This window comes from Aptenodytes patagonicus, chromosome 8, assembly GCF_965638725.1.
Source record: "Aptenodytes patagonicus chromosome 8, bAptPat1.pri.cur, whole genome shotgun sequence".
In the NCBI taxonomy this organism is placed as follows: Eukaryota; Metazoa; Chordata; class Aves; order Sphenisciformes; family Spheniscidae; genus Aptenodytes; species Aptenodytes patagonicus.
In genome coordinates this window covers 8,595,589-8,613,066 of record NC_134956.1, presented here as the reverse complement: position 1 = coordinate 8,613,066, position 17,478 = coordinate 8,595,589, and the positions used below count along the sequence as shown (strand labels likewise).

The 17,478-nt window shown below is 45.1% G+C and overlaps 2 protein-coding genes across 2 annotated transcripts in view; one reads left to right on the top strand and one right to left on the bottom strand.

The window, feature by feature from the left end:
- Window positions 1-9,181, bottom strand: part of FANCD2 (FA complementation group D2) — a 54,110-nt gene extending 44,929 nt beyond the window's left edge. Inside the window, exons 1-9 of the mRNA XM_076346254.1 lie at window positions 9,151-9,181; window positions 7,928-8,029; window positions 7,032-7,166; window positions 6,351-6,418; window positions 5,358-5,461; window positions 4,735-4,798; window positions 3,577-3,629; window positions 1,125-1,203; window positions 246-370 (exon numbers count right to left, since the gene is read on the bottom strand). Coding sequence (XP_076202369.1) covers window positions 246-370; window positions 1,125-1,203; window positions 3,577-3,629; window positions 4,735-4,798; window positions 5,358-5,461; window positions 6,351-6,418; window positions 7,032-7,166; window positions 7,928-8,006 — 707 coding nt within the window. The 5' untranslated portion in view covers window positions 8,007-8,029; window positions 9,151-9,181. The remainder of the gene's footprint in view (window positions 1-245; window positions 371-1,124; window positions 1,204-3,576; window positions 3,630-4,734; window positions 4,799-5,357; window positions 5,462-6,350; window positions 6,419-7,031; window positions 7,167-7,927; window positions 8,030-9,150) is intronic.
- Window positions 9,182-9,486: 305 nt separating this feature from the next.
- Window positions 9,487-15,282, top strand: EMC3 (ER membrane protein complex subunit 3). The gene is made up of 8 exons (XM_076346253.1): window positions 9,487-9,688; window positions 9,916-9,973; window positions 10,792-10,885; window positions 11,612-11,716; window positions 12,415-12,496; window positions 12,648-12,727; window positions 13,345-13,427; window positions 15,035-15,282. The coding sequence occupies exons 1-8, from the start codon at window positions 9,534-9,536 to the stop codon at window positions 15,161-15,163; spliced, it is 786 nt and encodes a 261-aa protein (XP_076202368.1). The 5' UTR covers window positions 9,487-9,533; the 3' UTR covers window positions 15,164-15,282.
- Window positions 15,283-17,478: the final 2,196 nt, after the last annotated feature.

Genomic DNA, 17,478 nt, shown 5'->3' with positions numbered 1-17,478 from the left:
TTTGGAGCATTTAGATCTCTCTTTAAGAGCATAACAGCACAAATGAAATGTCCTAAGCCAGTGCTAGGTGTCCCTGAATGTTACCGTTATCAGAAATGCACTGTTGTCCTACTACTTTAGTCATTCCTGATGCAACCTTCATTAACACATGGTGCCTTTTGCTGAAAAGCACAAGGAGAAAAAGCGAGAGGGGGAAAAAGCAAAAAAGAAAGAAAACCAAACAAACCAACCAGAATCATCTGTACCTGAGCTCTCTGGCAACCTCACTTTGCTGGGAATCCTCCAGGATCTCAGGTAAACTGGTGATAATATCATGCTGGATTGGTACAGGAGAGACACTAACCATCTCCATTAACTTCTTGACTAGATCCTGCAGACAAGAGGAACGCATGAGTCTCACCGTGAGCAAGCGGTTCATTAGCATGGCAACACCATTACGCATGTAAGGTCACTCAGGAAGTCATTTGTCTGGATTTATGGCAACTGTCCCTTAACTCATTGTCCTGCTGAAGACATGAATCATTGCACAGACTTTTCTGGAACAACGGTATTTTAGAGGTAGGATATAACTATCTTGGTGAGCAAAGGAAACTGGGAAAACCCAACAGCAAGCTTCTCAGTGTTTAATATGACTTCTTGATTGAGTTAATTCTGGGACTCTCTAGTAACAGCCCTCCAGTGCAACGTAACCCACAGAGACTGACTGACTGACTGACTGACTAAGGGAAAGAAGGAAAAGAACCACCAAAGCCGGAACAGAGAATTCATCCCCAGATGCTTGCGAGTATCCAACATCTCCTGTTAAAATTAAACAAGAGGGGATTGTAACTTCCTGCCAGCAACAGCTTTAAAATGGGGTCACCCATGTGGATACATACACACAGATAAAAATTTATGAAAAAGGAGACTCAGAGTCAGGGAAGAAGAAAAATAACAAAAGGGGATGTTCAAAAGTCACTGAAGGCGATCATAATAAAACAAAAAGAATTAAATCTCTCCTTCAGCATGTGAATATGAAAACAACATCAGTTCTCATTAGCATAATAATTTATCTCATCCCACCTGAGATGTGTTCCAAAGTTGACTGAAAAAAACCATACATGTGATTGCACATCAGTACCCACCTGGCTGTCAAGAAGCCTGTCAAGCCATTTAAACTGATTGATGATGAGCCGGGGAAAATTTGTTCCAAAGGTGCCCACGCTAGAACAGCAGAAAAAGTGAAACACAGGTTAGTCAGACCTACAGACTCACTCAAAAGCTTTGCTGCTGGTCAGCACGACCATGAGATGCAATTCAAATTAACAACTATCAAAATCGTAACACCCCTGCAGATTTTGGCACCGTCTAGGGAGAACCCTACTTCTTACTTGCTATACACACAAAGCAGGGATACTGCCGGCCTGTTTCAATACACTACCAACAACACCACCCTAAGTTATGGCACAAAAATCAAAGCGTACAATGTGACCTTACTTCAGATCTCCTGTGCTACCATGAGAGTGGCTACACTAGCATAGGCTAAGCCTCCTTTGAGCCCAGTATCCCCGTCCCCAACTGTAGTATTAGATGCTTTTGGCTAAGTTTTATCCTCCGTTGATTTCCCTAAGCCTTATAAAAAAGAAAAAAACCCACAACTGTGTGTAATTTCTCACCTCTACATCCTGCAATACTGAATTTGACAGGGTAATTATGCATAATCTGAAAAAGTACTTCTGCTTTTTTTGTTTGCTGCCTTGCATAGTTAGAAACAGTGGTTAAACCTTCCTCAATTACCTTTTCTAAATCTTTCTTGCTTTTACAGACATCTATCATCTCTCTGCCAGTCATCTCCTTGATGAGGAGGCAGGCAGAATTCTGTTTTATTTAGAATATTTTTCCCTACTCACACAGAAACTGTTTACTATATTTTTTTGACAGCCTGACCAGAATTGCATGCAACATTCAAAATGTGATTGTACCATGCATTTACAGTGACATGATGTTTTCCATTTTGTTCCCAATTCCTTCCCTAATATTCTGTTTGCTGCTTTGACTACTGCTAAGCATGGAACTGATACTAAAAATAAGAAACAAAAAGAAGCACCCATACAAGATACCTTTCCTCAATGAAAACACCGAGTTTGTCACTGTATTTATACAATCAGGATTATTTTCAGTCTGATTTTTTAACAAAACAAGGTTTACGCAGCTGTACTAAGATGCCCTCCCTCTCCTGTAACTTCTGGTCACACTGATCTGTGAGCACATATGTATTAATAAATTGGCTGTTGCCAAATCGCATGGATAAACCAAGTTCTCCCTACCCTTCCTACAGCAGGTCAATAAATTGAATGTCCTCTGTCCAGGCATCAACTGGATTAAACCTGTAGAGGTCTGATAGGTCTATGCTTTTACGTCATATTTGGGAGAAATTGGCCAGTCAGTACAGGTGTGGTTACAGACTAGCTGTAAAGAATGTTGTTTCTTGTCCCATAATTAAACGAAACAAAAAACAGTAGGAAGTCCACTGAAAAAAACCCCGTTGTTCTTCACAATTAGTTTTAGATTAGATTATCCTGGAAATTGTTACCATAAATTGTTACCTCACTTTTCATTTCCTTTCTCATTTATGAACATGCTGAACAACCCAGATCTCCGTGGGACCATCCTCCTTCTACTGCAAAATGGACCACTTACTTCTTTTCCCCCCGCCCCCATTTTTAACTGGTCATTAATACATAGAAAAAACTTCATTCTTCTTACTGTTTGATAGGGGACAAGTGTAACAACATCCATTTTTAGGACTTACTAAAGGGTTCACAGCACAATTAACAGCTTATTGCTTTTACATCCAAGATCCTTTAGAATTCTTGAGTGAAAACCATTCAGTCCTTGTGACTGACTGTGTTAAACCCTCCTCTAACAAGATTTCGGTCTGAGACAATTTCTCAGACTCAACCTCTGTACAGCATTTGTATCCTGCTTGATACTCAGCACCGAAACAAATACTGTATCAGGAACAGCCTCAGCTCCTTTCTATCCCTTGACCTGCTCCACTAACTCCATAATGAGCATCCAGGGCACTGGAAAAAGAACTTAAGTGTTCAAGTCTTGCCTATGTTGCGCCTCAAGATCTCTCACACTGCTATGGTGTTCTACATTCAAAAACCAACAGGTGCTTTTTCTATTTTCCTTGTTTGAACACAATCTGTATTTTTAAAAGGAGGTTTGTTTGCACCTAGCAGCCTCCTAAAACTCTGCCAGCCACTTTCATCTTTTTTTAAATAATGAGACACTGCGTAGTCCCTCTGCTGAAATACTTCCAAAGCTTGTGCCAGTAGCTACGAAAAGCATAATGAATCATGAGGTATGTCTGCGTTTCAGCTTCTATAAATTTGTCTTCTGCTTTATGCACCCACAAGTTTAAAGTTATGGAACCTCACAGATAATTTTACACATGTATGAAGAAAAAAAAAAAATCAGTGGAAACATCCATTCAGGTAAATTTGAAGTAACAGTTAAAGTCAAACAGCTGGTGATTGTCCAGAAGAAGAAATTTCATTTCAAGGCAGAGAGAAGACAGTCTATACTCACATGTCAAAAAAGAATTCGGGGATCTTTTCCAACAACAGCGTTATGACAGCAGGCTAGAAGAAAGGCAAAAAGACAGTGTTAGGATGATGATTTACTGCTTGTGCTGTGGCATTGCCACCGAAACTGATCTTTCACAAAAGATGAAATATGCACAGAGAATAAAAGACTCAAAAGGACAAATAAAAATATTTCCTGTATAAGAATTCTCTTCCCTAATGCCAGAAAGGAGGCATACAGCCTGCAAGCTGAAAACCACAAATGCTGAGAGTGATATAAACTATCTACATAATCTAATAGAAGCAGAGCATACGGGCAGGATGTACAACTCCTCTGGGCCAAACGAAGTGCTCTTTCTCAGACCCAGCCGAGTTGCTTTTCACCACATCGGAATCTAAAGCATCAACTTTAGATAAGTTTGAAAACAGTGCCCACATGCTCTTGCCATTCCCTTCGCAGGTCTAACTCTTCCCCCCTTTAATCCTGGCCCAAATGCAATTCTGAAAATGTATTTAAGACAAGAACTTTTAAAACATTTTAATTATAAGAGGATTTAAATCCACAACTGCTCTAAGGTTTCCCATGCCTTGGTGAGATATCTGTCATCTTCAACTGATACATCTTGATGCAACTTGTATACAACTTAACAGAACTTGTTTTCGCCAGCAGGTTGCTCAGCATCTTGCCCATTTTTAAACACCTCCAAGATTCAAATTCCTCTAATAATGGAGTTTCCATCACCTCTCTAGCCTACCCGTTCTAGCACTTAAGGAAAACATTCTCCACAGTGAAAGTGGTATATCCTATCAGAATTTCCCATGGCTGACCTGAGCCATCATCTCTCATCCTGCCCCTGTTCACCTTTGAGAAGAGTCTGGCTCTGTTTTCTCTACACCATGCAACTAGATATTTGAAGACCACAAGATCTCCTTTAATATTCTCTTCTTAAGACTGAACAAACCCAGTTCCCTCTGTCTCTTCTTGTATGCCATGTGCTCCAGGCCCTGAGCATCTTTGTGTCCCTAAAGAAACAAGAAATTGGACACTATTCCAGATACAGCATCTGCTCACAACCAGTTCTATTAATCCTCTACTTACGTAAGCAAAAGGATCCCTAAATAAATCAACAGCACTGTAAAGAGCAAACTAAGGTGCCCATACCTGTAAGATCTTAATTCCAAGAAGCAGTTTCATGAGGCTTTCACAATATGAGTGCACCAGAGTCCTGCAAGACGAAAGATTCCACTACAGTTGTAATAAAAAAAATGTTAGGAGAACAGGCTGTAACTCTTTCCATTACTGTTTGGTTTTTTTTTTTAAAAAAAAAACACTTACAACAACTTATGGTAACGTATGGTAACCACAGACACAAAAAAAAATTTAAAAATGTATTTTAGCTCTGAACGAGCTTACTCTTTACAAGACTAGTGTGAGCTGGAAATGCAAAAGTCTGTGGTTAAGCTGTATCTCCTGGAAAAACTGTCAAAAAACAGTTGACCTTCACCAGCCCTGTCAATTTTTTTTTTTGCCCCAGTATTTGGTTCTTGCCATAAAATGCCATGGAGCCCAACGCATGCCGCAGGCAGCTAGTAAATTCTGTGACTTACCACTTTAAACTTACTGCTATTAAATAGCAACGTATTACACTAGCCACTTTTGTATAAGAAACAAGTCTTGTTGTGCATCAGCTGGAGCTATGGCCTTTCCCTCCACTCTGCTCAATGTTACGTGACATCTGAGACCGGCTCTGACTGAAGGGGAAGACAAAATACATTTTCTCTGACCTCGACCCCTCAGTCCGTATGGGAGTGCACGGCAAGAGACAGTTCTTGAACTGGTTTCTGTCCTTGATATGAGATTCCAAGCCACTGATAAATTGCTTCACAACCTGCAAAGCAGAGAGAAGTTATCCACCTCCTGAAAAGACGCCCCGATCAACTGCTATCTTTTAGGATGCTCTTTGTGAGCGGATGATGAGAACAGGGAAGAGGTAGCCAGGGAACTGCAGACAGACAGAAATTGTGATGGAAGGAAAGCTGGATAATAAGTGAACTCTAGTCTAAACCATTTCCAAAAGGAAATGCTAGTTGTTCTACAAAATAATAAAATAGAAAATAAAGCAAGTGTCTCACATTTTACGTTGATTTAAAAGGGCTTTGCCTTTCTTCCTGTTCAGCTGAGACAACAAGATTTAATGTGACAAGAGCTGCACCCAAAAAATATTTGCAGGATTCAAATCACTGGCCTCAGGACTTTCACACTGGGCTTGTTGACTGGAGAGGAGCACCACATTGTGGCAGTTTTAACGCTGCCAGCTCCCAGCCAACACAAAACCAAGCACAGCTTCCACTAGAAAGTTAAGCAAATGATTTTTCTCCCTTAAGAGTCTTTGTCTATTGAATAATATTGCCAATTAATTACTTCAACAGGGCAAGGTGGTGGAAGTGCAGCACTTTTGCTTGGAATTATCCAAAACCAAACTTGGAGCATGCATGCCAAGGCTGGTTTAACAGAGGCACATGCTGGTCACCTCTATGTTTGACTATTCAGACATAACAGCTGAGAAAAGACAGATACAGCAGAAGGACAACGGGACCAAAAGGCTGGGACGGCAACATTGAGAGAATTAGAGTCTGGACCACAGAAATCCAAGATAAGCTACTGCGTTGCATACTTTTGTATGGGACTAGCAGGGACAGGCAGCTCCATTTGCATCTTTTGCTACACAGCAAACAGTTTTAAAGCTGGCTCCTGCCAAAGCATAGTCCGTTACTTACGCCTGGGTAAGTAGGGTGCTTCTCCAGGGCCAGGCAGAGCTTCTTCTGGAAAGCCATTTGATCTACAGCTAAGGAGAAAGTTTAAAAAGAAAATAAAGAACCAGACACATTTTATCCATACAACATCATAACAACAGCTACGCTAACTACAGGCTCTCAAGCCCATCCACCAATACTTCTGTGTTTGCTCTGTTGAGAAGTCCGGTTAGCAAAAGCTTGAGTGGTATCGCCGCTTGTGCTTTCTCCAGCCCGGGCTGAGAGTAGCTAATAGCATTAAAAAGGCTTAATACACGAATTCCTGAAGGCCTCGTCTGGGCTGAAAGGCAACATGACATGTTCGTTTTCCTGTTTCAGAGTTCCTGCCTCTGTAACTCAATACTGTAACCGCAGATGCAGTCTAATCCTATTCCAGATACCTCCAATAATCTTTCAGAAGTCTTTTGACTTAGCATGCATACACCCAAAAAGCTGGTATAATGAGTTCAGGTAATGCAGTTCAGCAGGAACTGTGCAATTCAAGAGGTATATAACAAATAAGAGGCCAGATGAAGGTTTGCTTGAACTTTGGAACAAGCTGGCTCAAGCATTTTTGCTCTGCAAGTAAAACGCATCTTTCCTTTGTACCAGTCATCTTTGCAGGTTTTCAGATACAAGCAGAGAGGGCAAGTGTAACACCCATACCTATTTCATTCTGTCCCTCCCCAGCTTTCAGTATAATTCCTGATGTTCTAAGGAGCTCTTCAAAGACTCCCTCATCCTCCACTCCACCATGGGCAGAGGACTTTTCCTTATCAGAAATCCGCGACTTCTTTGTTTCTGAGAAAACAAGACATGCTACATCAAATACACTCTGCAATAAAAATAGCAAGGATCCTTCATATAAACAACTAATTCAAAATTAATCTTCTAGTAAGAAATTAGAGGAACACAGGAATACACTTATGGAACCAGACCAACAAACCATACTGCTATTTGACAGCAGTCATTAGCTGACTCAGATGCCAATGCGCAGATCCTATAAAGCAGTTACCCCTTCAGCATGACACCAGAAAGGAACATTTCTTGCTCACCCTTTTTAGTGATCCATAGCCAAAGACAGTTAAATTACACCTTCAGTGGCTTACTCCTGTGGGAGACATATCCTCTAACAGATTATGAGCAACGCTAGAGCACATACTTTCCTCTGGCCTGAAAAGCACAAATTTAATATAGGTTCTTCCACCAGACCTGTCTCTTAGGTATCCACTCATAGGCTAAAGCAAAAAATAACTATCTTCTCTCCAGCTAGAGAGGTTATTTTGGTTTGATTTATAGATACCAGTTTTGATCAAATGTGATTAATCTGCAGACTCTGAAGGCAGTGAAGCTCAAGAAGATAAACACTGATCAAAGGTATGAGAACAGAAGGACTGAGAAAAGATATGGCACTGCTTTTAGCATTGTTGTTTTATTGTGATTTATTAAAAAAAGTGTTTTGTCATTAACAATTAGCATTATCAAAACTGTCATTTTGGCCTTCTCCCTGCCTGGGAGCTGCTGCCTCTACCAACGGGTCTCCACTCCCCGTAAGATCATACCTGAGCACCTACTCGGCAAGTCTGTCTTGCAGCTCTCTCCAGACGCATCAGCTTTTGACAATTTCCTTTTTGAAACCATGGTTACAAAGCCTTTGTTGTTGCCTATAAAAACGCAGGAAAAAGACAAGCGAGCAAAGGAGACATGACTTTAATTCAGGTTTTTTTAAGCAAATCTAGCATGTATTAGTGAATAGTAAAGGGAAATGCTCCAGAAGCTGAAATTGCTCAAAGAAAAGCAGATTGCCTGGTTAACGAGTATCACACCGCATTTTTCTGCTGTACAGGTTGAGACTTTAGAGCTTGTCATAGCACAATACATCACTTTCCTAAAATTCAGTTCCTCATAAAACAAGACTTAGCTTTTCTTTCAGATGCCGGGCAAATTAAATGGCAAATTAAACTGAGTAACTAAGGGGTCTCAGATGGTATCCGCTAATCTAAACTTGTGATCCTCTCCCCATGCCCAGAGAAAGCTACAAAGGGTTAGCAATTTAGTATTCACGAGCTCAACCACGCTAGCCGACCCGGTTCACGTTCCTAACCCAGTTAGGAACTGCAAGAAGAGTTCTGTCAGCACAAATCTCCATCCAACTTGTCCTCTTTTGGTGGGTGGCAGCGATTAAGAAGGAAAAATGAATCTTGGCTCACCTTTAAAACTTAAAAATTATTAAAAAAAGATGCTTGATCATCTCATGCTAAATTTCAACTATTTGGCAGAGGCCATTAAAATGAGTTACATAAAGTATCAGAGTGGAAGCAGAACAATTCCCCCAAAAAGTGCGATGAGCCTTTAGCAGCTCTTCTGGACCCGAGGTGCAGACTGACGGGCCAAAGAGGAGCACTCGCTCCCGGGTGGTCCTCTCTCTATTACACCTACCGCCAAACGCTTGGAAACTTCTGCGGCAGCCAGCTTACCTCCCCTGAGCGCTTACAGGGCAGTACGGGGTACATACAAGTTTCACCACCTGAGGCTTGGCTATATCGGCTTCCTCAGCCAGGAGAGGCCAGCTGGATCCCGAGAGCAGGCTAGCGTTCCAGCAGGCAGTCAAGAACCCGTTTTAAAGCCGGTTTTACGCTCTTGGCAACGAACAGCCGGATTTTGCCCGAACGTGGCTCAGAAACGCCGTCCCAAAGCACACCGACCCCGGAAAGGATCGCCAGGGCGGGCGGGCGGGCGGGCGCGCGCTTGGCCGGGGCACGCTCCTCCGCCGAAGGCCCCTCACCTGGGCTGCGAGCGGCGCGGCGGCCTCCGCCTTCGGGGCCCCGCCGCCTCACCGGACCCGGGGCGCGGAGGGAGCGCTGAGCCAGGGGCGGGCTCGCCGCGGAGCCAGCCAGCCAGCCAGCCAGCCAGCCAGCCAGCCAGCCAGCCAGCCAGCCAGCCAGCCAGCCAGCCAGCCAGCCAGCCAGCCGCCCGCTCCCCCGGTCCCCGCCGCCCGCCCGCCGGGACGCGACGGAGCCGCCGCTCGCGCTCGAGCTTCCCGCCACCGGCGCGCGGTGACGTCGTTCCGGCGGCGGCGGAAGGGCCGGGCCCGGAAGCGGAAGCGGAGCCGGGGCCTGGGGCGGCCCGGTGGCGGCCGGAGCCGGGTCCGGTAGCGGCACCGCCACGATGAGCGAGCCCGAGCTGCTGCTGGACTCCAACATCCGGCTGTGGGTGGTGCTGCCCATCGTCTTCATCACCTTCTTCGTGGGCATGATCCGGCACTACGTCTCCATCCTCCTCCAGAGCGACAAGAGGCTCACGCAGGAGCAGGTGTCCGACAGGTCAGGGCCGCCGCCGGGGCCCCCCGCGGCCCGGGCCCCGCCTCAGCCCGGGCCCCCCCGGCCGCGGAGCCGCCGCCGCCTCGCGTCCGCCCTTCCCTCGGTTCCCCCGGCCCCCCTCCCGGCTCGGCTCGGCTCGGCTCGGCTCGGTTCCCGCCGGCCGGGGAGGGCAGCGGCGGGCCCGCTCCCGCCTGCGGCCGCGCCGCTAACGCGACGTGTCTCTTTTCCAGCCAAGTCCTGATTCGGAGCAGAGTCCTTCGGGAAAATGGAAAATACATTCCGAAACAGGTAGGGAGCTGCGCGAACGGCTTCGTGCTTTACCAAGGGGGTAACTGGGAAACAAGCACAAAGCGCGAAGTCGTGTCCGGGGGGTGCCGCGGTTAGCGGTGCTCTCGGGCATCGGGCAGCTTCTGCACCAGTGCCCCGTGGGGTCAGACCGCCTGGCTGGGTCTCCCCTAGCCCGGAGTAGTGTCTAGAAGGGCGGTCGGTAGCAGATGCTGAGGAAACCAGGACACGGGACCACTGTACCTGCCTTTTCCCCGACATTAATGTTAGCTTCCACTGCTTGGTGCTTTAACTGCGTACTAAAATGAAGTCTGCGTCCAAACCATCGTACTTAACATCTGCCATCAAATACACAGGGATTTAATAAAACCTTGGGATAACGAGGTAGTCGTACAATGTCAGCTGTAATGTTTGCTGAACTAAAAATCAGTTGCTCATATTGGCTCGGTTGCTGCCAGATATGTATATTGTAAAATCCCGAAGTCAGCTGCGGAGAACGAAAATGGCCGATGTACCGGTATCAGTACTGAACCAGCAAGAACTTTGCACAAAGCGCTAAAGGCTCGTTACTTAATGTGGATTCTTCTTCAGAGAATTCTTAGAATTATTTTAGGAATTTTAGAAAGCCAGAGAGCCGGTACTCTGGATCCAGGGAAGCAGAAAAGTGAGGAGCTTTAGAGCATACGGGCAGTGAAGTACCTCTCCAAGAAAGAAGGACGTGTTATGAAAGATCTCGTTAGATGTCTGCATGTCTGAGCAAGAAATAATGCTTCTGTCCTTTCATTTCTTACGGTGTTGGCATTGACTCTTCTTGTTTTCAGTCTTTCCTGACCCGGAAATATTTTTTTAATAACCCAGAGGATGGATTTTTTAAGAAGACGAAAAGAAAGGTAGTGCCTCCCTCACCAATGACAGGTACGTTAAGGTACCATAAATACAGACGGGCAGAAAAAACTGTAATTTTCTGCCAAGGTAGGAAGGTGAATCAACTTTGCAAAGAGCTCAGTGAATGTGAGGGAGAGGGTGGGACTGTGCAGCTGGGTATTGGGGAGGAGGGGGGAGCGAGATCCCTCTCTTTGGTAGCAATGTCTTAGGTCACTTCACTTTGCTTAACTTCAGCCTCCAGCTGCCTGCAGCGTCTCACGAGACCACGACCACCTCAGTGTTGCCAGAAATGGGAAGTCCTGCTCTCACTTGTGTCCTTTTGTCAGTTATTTGCACCAGCTCCTGCAGGACCTTCTCTAAACTGATTTAACTTATTAATGTGGCCAAAGATGTCAGCAGCAAATTAGCTGGACAGTTTGTTGTCCCTTTTCTAGCTAAATCAGCTGGCAGAGGGGTCAAGCAAGTTCAGTGATCTGGAGCAAGGGATAGGGTCAGACACAGCAGAGAACACGACACCCTTTCAGCGGCAGCAGCAGCCACCGCCACGCTGGCTGCTCATCTCATTTTGCAAAGTATTTTACAAGTGGAAAATAATAGATATGGGATAGGACGATAATAGATAGTGGGATAGGACTGTTCTCTCTCATGCAGTTTCTTAATTAAAACAGCTGACATTGGTGAAGTAAGGTAACGTCTTGTTTCTGTTTCAATGTCTTGTGATACACTGCTGCTTTACATCAAATCTATGATTTGCAGATCCTACCATGTTGACAGATATGATGAAAGGGAATGTAACCAATGTTCTGCCTATGATCCTCATCGGTGGCTGGATCAACATGACGTTTTCGGGATTTGTCACAAGTAAGTGTCTGGAGTAACACAGCCCATGGGTCTGGCCGTGTTTCTGATGATGACCTCAAGGGTCTGGGCTGCATCAGAGATTTGCTCCTCTACCTGAAAGCAGTCGATTGGAAGCAGCGTGAATTTGGCTTGTGGCGCTGCCACTATTTACTCCGTGAACTGCATTGATTTGCTTGCCCCATAGCAAAGGAGGGAAAATTATTTTCAGAGTACTGGCCGTGGTCACAAAGAAAATAGCTCATGTATTCGGGAACAATTGTAGTGGCAAAACCAATATTTAAATTTATTAAAACTGCCTAAATTTCAAGCTGATACAGTGGATTTTCCTCTGAACCTGTCCAGGGAGTTGGTTACTGTGTAATGCAGGGTGTACACATCAAAAATACTTCCTTAAATTCACAGTTCTGTGTTTTTTCTTACTGCTTATGATAACTGTTTCCTTAACAAAAGACATTCCCCTTCACAGTCGCTAACAATACCTGTGATGGTTTGGCCATCTGATTAAGCTTCAAAAAGTCTTTTGATATTAAAATAAATACAGAACTACAGCTTTTTCAAAAGTACATATTAACTTGTTACGGTGTGCATTGCATTCAGACTACATTAGATTTAATAAAGGAACTATCTACTCGCTTTGCCGTTTGCCTTGCAATTATGTAGTGTCACTTTGTGAAACTGGGCTTTTTTTTATCCTGCAGCAAAGGTCCCATTTCCTCTGACGCTGCGTTTTAAACCAATGTTGCAGCAGGGAATTGAACTGCTCACTTTAGATGCGTCCTGGTAAGCCTGTGTCCTCAGCAAGCAAGGTCGAATATTCACTTGGAAAATTTTGAATGTGTTAATAACCCTTGAACGGTCTGCGCGTGCTTCTGAAATGAGATCACAAGCCAGCTTTGAACTGAAATCAACCATGCTTGTTCTGATTTATCAGGGTGAGCTCTGCTTCCTGGTACTTCTTGAATGTGTTTGGACTCAGAAGTATTTATACTCTCATCCTGGGCCAAGACAATGGTAAGACACTGTCATTTCGGTGAAAGAGCTGGCTTCTCCTTCCATGGGATGACTTCTGAGGGAGGCTGGGGAAGGATTTCTAAATTTCCAGCCAAAAAGCTCTTGAACGCCTCTCTCACTTCTGTGAGGTTACTCTCAGCTGGCCAGGTTTGACACCACCTGCAGCAAATACCCAAATCTTCTGCACCAGCCATTGGCTAACTGCTCGTAAACTTCCATGGTAATTAACCCGTGCTTTCCTTCCCATCAAATTGGTGTGCAGAAATTTTGCTCTCAGGCCTGCTTTTATTTCTGGCAAGTATAAGTTTTAAGGAAAGCTGCAAAGATTTCTTAATGCTAGATGCAGGGCAGGACAGATACTGTTTCTGGGGATACTGGGAATGTAGAAGACCATATTTTCCTCAATTTGTCTGCATATTTTATGTAAATTTAGCTAAGATGTAGGGGGTGGGAACAAGATGTCTTGTGAGAACTCTTTCTGGCATGTTAGTATTGCATTCTGGGTGTTTCTGCAACTTTCTAGTCGATAGCTAGAAACCAGCCTGGTGGCACTGTGCCCCAAGAAATGCTGTTTAAATGACACAAATAAAAATCAACCTCTCGTTTCTCTTTTGTAGCTGCAGATCAGTCTAGGGTGATGCAAGAACAAATGACAGGGGCAGCAATGGCCATGCCAGCAGATACTAACAAAGCATTTAAGGTACAGTATTCCCACCTGCATTCCTGTTTGCTGTGAACCTACAGGATTGTAGGCTATATGTAACTCGGCCTCTCCCTGCGTCAAGTAAGGGAATTGCTCTGGATTCCTGTTCCTAAAATTAGAGCTGACAACTGATGAAGGGTATGGAAGTTGCCCTGGGTCTGGCAGAGCCCTAATACCCTGAAGTAAACCTGATTAGTCAGTCGTTCCTGATACAAAAGCTGAAGTTGTGTGCCATCTTCCGCTTTTGCAGAGGAAGATTTTTTTTCTTTCCCTTAAGATCTAGTTCCAAAGCAGAAGCTGGCTCCCAAAAAGTTGTGTTAAAAGTACAGCTGAGCCCAGCAGGCACATGATGGAGCTTGGGTAAGAAAACCGAGTAAGCGAGTTAGCTCAGTGGAAAATCTGTCAAGATTTGACTGTCTTGAAGTTCTCCTAAGCAGTCTCCATAGGCACTTGCTTATTAGACTGCCTCTACCTTTCACAACCCTAGTTTGTGCATGAAGGGAAGGTCCTGGTTTCTGTTTTTATGTACTATAGTAATGATTTACCCACCCACAACCTGCTGCCTGGGAAGTCAGGATGGTCTGCTCCTGCAGTTTCTTGTATTCCGTAACCTTCCTGGTTAAAAAAACCCACATCACCCAGCCAGAAGCTCAGCCAGGGAAGAGGGTGGCTGCAGTTCGCAGCTCTGCTGCAGCAGTGGCTGTTCTGTCACAAACTGTCAGCACTGAGGTGCAATTCCAACCAGTACCGTGCGCTCTCCTGGCTCGCGTCCTTCCACTTCCTTCCCAGTACTGGCTATCCAGAGGAATGTTGCTGTTCAGCCGCGTAGGGACCTGAACCAGCTACGTGGTCCCCAGCAGGAACAAAGCAAGCAAGCCCATATTGCAGGAGAAGTGTTCTGGCCAAGAAATACAAATCTCTTTACGGGCATCGCATGACGTGATTTTGCAGGCTGTATGCAGCTTATTCCACAATACTTACTGGAGCAGCGCTTAATGGACGAAGAAGAGGAGAGATTTGTGTTCGTAGGTGGTGGAAAATGAGTAGCGGGGGAGGTCATTCTCATATTTAGGATGAAATTTGTTCTTAGGTCTTGGGCTGCTATGGACACTATGCTATGCTATGGCTTAATGAATTAATAAACTCTGCAGCTCCAAGGGAGCTGTTGGTCAGAGAACAGTCTAATGAGGCACATCAAGTCTGTGAGCAGTTGCAAAAGTTTTGGCCTGTAACTTTTTATCAAATGTCTCTGAACTAAAGAGTTAACTAACCACAAAGCACTTGGCCGCCCCAGAACAGAATTGGCTCTGTTTCTAGAGACAGCTCTTTTAGAAGAAATGGACTATTCCAGAAGATTAGAGGGTTTTCAAAAAGTAGATAATGTCATTTTTCTAATTTCTATCACGTACTTGTATTGACCAACTATCTAACACCCAATTGAGTGTAAAACACTGATTTCAGAGAATTGACAAAATTGCCAGGTTTTTAATAGAGCTTGGTTTTGTTGCAGTTTCTAAGGTAAGCACTGCTTTGCATAGTTCTTGTCTAACTACTTTAATACTATGTTGCTTTGCCTTCTCTACCTCTGTTCATTATCAATGCAGACGGAATGGGAAGCTTTAGAATTGACTGATCATCAGTGGGCCTTAGAAGATGTTGAAGAAGAGCTCATGGCAAAGGACCTCCATTTTGAAGGCATGTTTAAGGAAGAACTTCAGACCTCCATCTTCTGAATTTGAGAATATGCTTTTGTCTCTTCTTGTAAAAGTAATTTGGAAAGAAATCTGTTACTTAAAACTATATAATGTATTTTAGCAAGGCTGAGAATAAAAGAAAAACACCATGTTCAGAACTGCAGTTACCTAACATTGATTTGAGCCCCAGGACCGAGTATGTCATATTTGAGCCAAAGGCTCTCGGTGTGGGTTTCTAGCTGGAGTTCTCTTTCTCTTCCTGGGAAATGTATGCTGGAGAAAAGACCTAAAATTTCTAGTTCTAGTACACAAAGAGCAAACTTGCTTGAGTTAAGGAACTTAAAACTTCGTGAGACTGGAAAAGTACAAGTAGTGTGTTATGTTTCTGGTTTTATGCTTTTAAACAAATGAATAGCTAGTTATCCTTTGCTTTTGAACAATTAAGACAACATCATCATGTCAATGATTCAAAACTGACAGTGACAAAGTCTCTAATGCATCTTCAGAAGCAGTGTGGGGACTCAGTTTCTGAAAGCGGTGGTTGTCCTTCCTCTTTATACTCTTTTTCCCATTACAATAATGGGGGTTTGAAGATTTCTCAGAAGAAAACAAAAGCGAGAGGGAGATACTCGCCACTTGCCCACAGCAAAGCATGGGACAGCTCACCTTCCTCTCATAGCCAAGCCTGCACCAAGGCTCCCCAGTGCTGCAAAATCCCATCTGCCTTGTGCCCTGGTCAGCCTGCTGGTGGACACACCAGTGGTCACGGGGGCAACTTCTGTCCCCCTCTTTGCTGCTTTCGTTCCTGGGCAGAGCAGGTCCTCGGAGGTCTTTGGGCAGCGGAGAGCCAGAGATGGCATTTCTACGCAGAGGTAGCAAACACACAGACTATTTCCCCATTAATTTGATCCCAAGTCCATTTGTAAGCACCTCAGACTGCCTACGGAGCCCTTCCTGCCTGCCACGCTCGCAGCAGGATGTACACCTAGCAAGGGTGCCTGGCTGTTCCCTGTAGTCCCTGTTCAGTTTATGCTGTTCCAGGTGGGGAAAATAAATACCTTGTTCTAAGCCTGCCTGACCATCTTGTTGCACTGTAGGGAACAGGGAGCGACTGTTCCTGGCTTGTCCTTCTGCAGGAGCTCCTCAGATCCCTCTTCCCCAGGGAGAAGAGTCCTAACCTGGGGAAATGCTTCTTAGAAGCTGTTCCGTGCCCTGTGGCTGTTATTTTTTTCCCCGTCTTTATTCTGAGCCTTTTTTTCCCAGGGTGAAATTGCACACCCTCTTCAAAGCAGGAGCTGAGCCAGGACTGAGATACAGCCTGTTTTCTGTTCCTACCAAAATCATCTCCCCTCTGAACAGGAGCCTTAGCTCAGAGATGTTCTTTTCTGCCCCAGAGACCCCTTTCCTGAATGCAGTAACAGTGCTTCACTGACAACACAACTTGTGTTTCAGGTTATTTTTCCCTCCCTTTTGCAGTGGGGAATTTCATTTCGCTTCATGTCCTCGGCGTTCTTGTATAAGCCGTTCCTGCACGCTGACACAGAATACCCAAACGCCCCCGCACCCAAAAGCTGCCACTTTGCTTTCCCTTCTTCCCGTCATGGGTCTCATGCCACGCTTCGGTGGTCAGCATTTCATAGCGAAGCTCACCATCTGCTGTTCTACATTAAGGCTCTTCTAACCCTCTCTCAGGCTCCAGTTAAGATCAAGCTCCTCCGCTATTACACTGTAATCGCAACATGAAGAGCTCAAACCTTCTTACTGGGGCTTCACAGCCTGCCTTGACCTGCAAGATTTTGACAATCCCCCAGATCCCCTGCACGCAAACCAATGCTAAATGCACACAAGCCTGTTACATTTAACTTCCTCAGTCTTTTCCAGCGTGCTCTTGTGTACGTGTTCAGGTTGCCTTGAGGAGGAAATTGCAGCGACTGCAGGACAACTATTTCAGTGGTACAGCCACAAGAAGCCCTGATACCCCTGGAGAAAACGGACAGAAGGAAGGCCAGGACTGCCCCGAGATCCGCAGAGGAAGAAGAATGATGAGGACGCCGTAGCTGAGGCTACCCAGCGCCAGAGAAAGGCAAGGACGGGTTTTGCTACAGCACCAGATATCAGCAATCCAGCGCCACAGGCAAGAAAAGGCAACCCTGGAGCGAGCACGAACACTCAGATGTAGAGCGTGGTGCAGGCAATGGCTGCTCTTCTCCCAAATCCCCACTGGCAGAGCAGGGAGGGGCTGGCTCCTCAGGACTCGCCCTCCCCCAGCCAAAAGAGCTCCTGGAGCACCAGGCATCCCCACAACCAACAGTCTCAGGCCGCATAATGAAAGCTGAAAATACAACAAAACCCAG

Coding starts and splice junctions, on each gene's coding strand:
- EMC3 (XM_076346253.1), top strand. CDS start 9,534: ATGAGCGAGCCCGAGCTGCTGCTGGACTCCAACATCCGGCTGTGGGTG. Junction 9,974..10,791: donor GAAAATACATTCCGAAACAG/GTAGGGAGCTGC, acceptor TCTTGTTTTCAG/TCTTTCCTGACCCGGAAATA. Junction 10,886..11,611: donor GCCTCCCTCACCAATGACAG/GTACGTTAAGGT, acceptor TATGATTTGCAG/ATCCTACCATGTTGACAGAT.